Source organism: Opisthorchis viverrini, assembly GCF_000715545.1.
Source record: "Opisthorchis viverrini unplaced genomic scaffold opera_v5_320, whole genome shotgun sequence".
NCBI classification, from domain to species: domain Eukaryota; kingdom Metazoa; phylum Platyhelminthes; class Trematoda; order Opisthorchiida; family Opisthorchiidae; genus Opisthorchis; species Opisthorchis viverrini.
In genome coordinates this window covers 97862-103330 of record NW_008751978.1, presented here as the reverse complement: position 1 = coordinate 103330, position 5469 = coordinate 97862, and the positions used below count along the sequence as shown (strand labels likewise).

The 5469-nt window shown below is 43.4% G+C and overlaps 1 protein-coding gene across 1 annotated transcript in view; it reads left to right on the top strand.

Annotated features, from left to right (window-relative positions):
- Positions 1-4687: 4687 nt before the first annotated feature.
- Positions 4688-5469, top strand: part of T265_09955 (hypothetical protein) — a gene marked incomplete at both ends in the record, with an annotated part of 24084 nt that continues 23302 nt past the window's right edge. The window contains one exon of the mRNA XM_009176186.1: positions 4688-5091. Coding sequence (XP_009174450.1) covers positions 4726-5091 — 366 coding nt within the window. The remainder of the gene's footprint in view (positions 5092-5469) is intronic.

Below are 5469 nucleotides of genomic sequence, written 5' to 3'. Positions count from 1 at the left end.
AGCATCATACCACCACGCCGTCTTTTTTAAAGAAAGGCGTTTAAGAAATGTGTCAAGACCTACAAAGTTATCTCCGAGACACCTCTTATAAGGAAATACACAAGACAACAAGAGATTTGTTGCTGCAAAACGCGCGAGCTCTATTTCGCTTCATTCAGAAGTTGTGAACTATCAGATGACCCTGTTGCTTGGTATTTCTTAGCTGCGTCGTCAGGATGCAACCCAGGTCACTGATAAGATTGAATGGCCTGTATATTCAGAGATCACAGATTCATTCTCTTTGCTGTGGTCCAAATCCTCCTGTGTGGTTTGAAATTCAGCGTTTCTGAGCCGGAATAACCTGATTACTGAACGGACCACACTAAGCATAAGGCTACTGAAACCTCTTTGACAGTCCACAAGCGGCTCCAACTTTCTCCGGTCTCATCAGGTAGACGCAGTTCCAAATCTACGCTAACCGACCGTTTCATTTGCACCAAAAACGGATTAAGTTCGCGAAATACAGTCATTTGCACACTGGTTTGGTTGTAACAGGATACCTAAGTGGATCCCAGCTGAAACTCGACTTTACTAAGTAGCTGAAATAGCCCCATGTTCGTCTTGTGTACACTGCCAGCTGGAATTCAGTCGAATCTAATGATGCCCAGGAATCGCGTCTTATTTAAGCTCAAGCAGAACATAAGGTTGACGGAAACCCGTTCAAATCAAACTAATGTGAAAATGAATGATGCCCAGGAATCGCGTCTTATTTAGGCTCAAGCAGAACATAAGGTGGACGGAAACTTCGGGCTTAATGTGCACGATGAGCCTGGCGAAAGGGAAACTTGCCGTGGGGGGTCGAAGAGCTTTCAGTAAACTTATGAATATTCGTGGAATTTTCATTCGGACGCACATTTGCAAAGTACAGACCAGGATTCCGATGAGATATATCTGTGTCACCTAAGGGTAACACAAATCCGATTGTACTAGGGAAGTCGAGCCCTTGCATACGGTGAAAGCTTCAGTATTTACATGGAAGCCTATGAATCGAAACACCCTTCAGTATTGACGATTGATTAGGTAGCCTTAAACGTGCTTGCCAAGATTGCCAATTAGCTTGAAAACCTTTCTTCTCCAGTGGAGATGACTTTGTCAGTGCGCACCTTGATGAGTAGTTCCACCTTAACTGTCAGCTTCTACATATTTTTTAAAAAAAACTAGCTAGTATCCAAAGTAGTGTTTGGCTGACAGGAACACGCATTCCTGGGAATCCCACTAGCATCTTTTGAGTTTTGTTGCGTTTTTGTCTGTATTTCCTAAATCCAGTTGGTGCCCGGAGTAATTTCTGACCGAGAACCTTGTGTTCTTAGTCTGACTGACTGGTTTTCGATTTCTGTTGCGACTTGCCCCACTTCCCGTAATTTGCTTGGTTCTTGTACCATTTTTACCTCTCCCAACTAATCAGTTCCCTCTGATTATCTAATGCGTTGTAGCTTGATTTCATCAAGTTTACTGGGATTTACCGAGTAAACAGGCCCAAGAGTTCGTAAAGATTAGCAAAAGCAGCTGTTTGTGGATGTACAGCCGCATTTCTTTGGTTGTTAGCTGAGTTGCGTGTCCCGAGATAACCAGCCAGGAACAATGGGGAATGAAAGGCGTTGACATCAACATTGTACAGTTCTACGGACCACCAAATATGCATAAAGAAGGAACTCCACTCCGACCAATCATTTGGCTTCTGAAAACTCCATCCTACCTATTTGCGAAAGACTTATGGAGAAGATTGAAGAATTTAATTTCTAAATTGGAACAGCGCTGTCCAACTTCTACGCAAACTACAGAACGTTGACATAGGAGATGACTAAATCATTCTTCCATTTAGTGTCACATCCAAGGCCCACCCTTGTCGGATAAACCGTAGAAGAACTGCTTCGGAATAACCTAAACCCCACAGAAACCATGAAACCCGAATGTCTATGCGAGCTTTGGAATTTTGTATGCACGCATACTTTAGCTTTGGTGGACTCAAATGAGATCTCCAATATCAGGATTCATTGCTGAAATGGTGATGAAAAGATTAGAGCACTCGTTACCGCAATCATCAGTTCAAGTCTATGGATCCGCTTCGTAGATAACACTTTTGTCATGATTAAACGTGCATCAGTACACGATGCGTATGACCTATTCAAGCGTTCATTTCGAGATATCAAGTTTACAATCGAAATGGAGAGAAACAACCGCCTATCATTCTTTGACGCTTTACTGAACAGAAAAGTAGATGGGGCTCTGTTAACCTGCGTTTACCGAAAAGGGACACATGCAGATTAAATACTGAACCACAAGAAGAGCTGCGTCCAGACGCTGTTCAAAAAGGCGGAGACACTGCAGCACTACAGAATTACGGAAGAGGGAAAAACATACTCAGTGTATTCTGGAGCAACAGATATCCAAGGAATTTTACCAAGAGAAGCATGAAGAAGAAGACATCGCAGCAACAGCACCAGCAAGAAAAAGCCGGTAGTTCTGTCTTCCGTCAAGATTATATCTGAAGTCGCAACCAGATCGTTAGCTCAAAACAGAATCCCCGCAGCCCACAAACCGAACGTCACCTCAGAGAAACAAATCTGAAGATCGAAGGACAAATAATACAAAACCAAGAGGAAATGTGGGACGCAAAAAATCAACCGGAACAACCGCAATAATTTCGATGTTGGACATACTGCGAAGAAATTATGCACACAAATAAAGGAGCACAACGTGGCCGTCAGGAAACATTACTTCCTATCCTTGTTATCCATACTCGAAGATCAAAAGAACCACAAATTCGATCTGGATAGGATAGAGATTTCGGCATACGGAGACGAAAGGCACGGAAGGGAACTTCAGGAAGCATGGTATTCCAAGGCGGCTTCAGTCAACCGATGCACTAGATCCAATTTCCTCACCATTGCATAAGAGAGACCAACATCTCTACCGGAATATTTAAGGACAGCCGAATGTCGGCTTCACAAGCTAAGAAACAAGGAATAGCTTTGAGTCGGGTCACCCAAGATTATGAGCTGGAACTTAGAAGGGTCAGGTAAAGGAGTCACTCCAGCATTGACCAGACTACGAGGGCACAGCAGGGCAGGCCAAGTTCAAAGGTCACTTGGTCATCGACCAATCAGGGCAGAGGATAACAGACCAACCAAGGAACCGCCTGACCGAACAGCTAATCATGATCAAAAATCAGCCCCAGCTAGCAGCACTTATATCAACACACGTTCAACTACGCACCCTGACAACGCACAGATAAGTCAGGTCGATTGGTGAGGAAGCGTTTGCCCAGCTCGGTGAACAGACCAAAGATCATCTCTGCTACCTGAGCTGGTAACATTATCCTCCATGACATATTCAGCTACGCTGATGCCAGAGAACTCCTAATTTCTGTCAGCAAAAACTTCGTACCACTACACAGTCATGTAAAGATTATAAGGTGCAGTGATTCACCAAGCTATAAACATTCACCAGCCGGTAGATCCAAGTGGGATTCTCAGACAAGCATAGCACACAAGTATTGCGGCTTATCTTAGCCCTGACAACAACCTCTAAGGAAGTTCACCGAAACAGTAGTTCACTTCTCCAAACAGACTAACTGCCCTTGAAAAGTCTGCTAGTTTTTTGGTATTCTTTGAGCCTTGGAGAAGACCTAACCGCTTCCCAGCCAAAGGTTCTTTGTTCGGATAAAACTTACAGCTGGTATAAGAAATTTGATATTTGTGTGTAAATGTGGTCTTGAAACGGTTCCGAAAAACTGCGTAGCCTATCCAACCCCTCTTACTTAACCTGAATGGGTATAAAATGCTTCGCCTGGCTAAACTTTTCGGAGCCTGTCTGAATCGTTTCCGTAATCATAAGATTGCTGCTCCCCAGGTTTAACTGTATTCCATCCACCAGCACTATTTTAAAGAGTAACGATCTAGACTTCTGTGCCACTGGTTCAAAGACTAAAAACAGAAATTGTCCTTTTTCCTGCCATACGAACTGTCAGAAATGTTTGCTTCAGGGTAAAAGTGGCAATTTTCTTTGGGCTAAACAAAGAGCCACTATGGAAGTTGGGATGGCAGCAAAACGGCTTGTTAACGAAGAACCCCTCAACTGTTAGAGACGTAAAATCTGTGACATTTGAAATAATTAGTCGCACTTGCTAACACGCGTCCGAAAGCTTGCCACGAGCAACCTTTCAGATAGAACTGAGTAGTTCATCAAAGTTGGAGGCCGGTTATTCAAAGGGTATGGATCACTATCGAGTCACTCACACAGTTAATGACACTGGCTTCATTTGCTCCATTCTTCACCCGCACGACAGTTATAAATGATCAACTACTCGTGAGTAGTTAAATATTTCAGCATTTATTTCGGCTGTTGCTGCGACGTTTGACTGTTGACCGTTCGGAAGTTATTTCGTCCTGTTTCGTTCCGATTGAGAGTGGAAAGACTGAATGCGTGACGCGCGAGTAATCAGTGTCGACTTTTTATCCTAAGATTACCGAGCCGCTGACCATGTGTTTGTGTTTGGCCGAGAGTGATAAATGCTGGTCAGAAGATTTGTTGGTAACTCAGTCGAACCACTTCCCAATTTTTTCCCTCTTTCAGTTATTTGAGCAGTCAGGCTCCTCAGCGTTCTTTACTTTTTAGCACAATTCATCAACTTATAATTATGTATGCTTTTAGCTGTGATCAGAACTGTGTTAATCGGCCAACAAAATGGCTGGCTCCCTTATTGCCAGCAATTTCGAGAAATTTGCCGCCATTTTTTCACCCTCGTTAACTGGTGGCGCCATGAACCTAGTCTTCCGACCCACTACGATCCCGGAAGTCAGCGGAACTGTACTGACACTCAACGATATCACGGTGGAAAATGTTATCGCTTACCTCAAGTCCCTTGTGCTAACTACGAAGCAAGAACATCCAGTATTCGATGTGTTACCAGAGGAGGTGAAACCCGACGAAGTCAAAAATAGCACTTACATTATTGAACTTATAATACTCGGAGTCGCCTTCGTGTTGACCCTCGGTTTGTGGATTGGAACCCTTGTAATTCCCTGTATGTTTTGCTGTTCAAAGAAAAAGGTGAGTGCTCCATTAGGATTAATCGTGATTGTGATTGTGACCTAATGCATAATAAGCGAGCTGCTAAATAGACCAAGACCTTCAATAGGGCCTCCTGATGCCTACCCCTTCCGCAACACATTCGCGGTGAATCATCGGTGTTGAACTCTGATGTCATGCTCTGATGATTTTGTGCAAACAAGCATCGTCCGTAGATTACTTATATCTTGCCCACTTCGATGAATTTTCGGATTTGTGGATACTAGCAGAAGATAACCAACTGGTTTGCGCATTATTCCACAAATGAATCTGTATCAGTTGACACAACTAATAATGTTTCTATGAAAAGCCCCTCTTGGATCAACGAAATTTTTTTTCATTACTGGCTTCTTAGTAAGC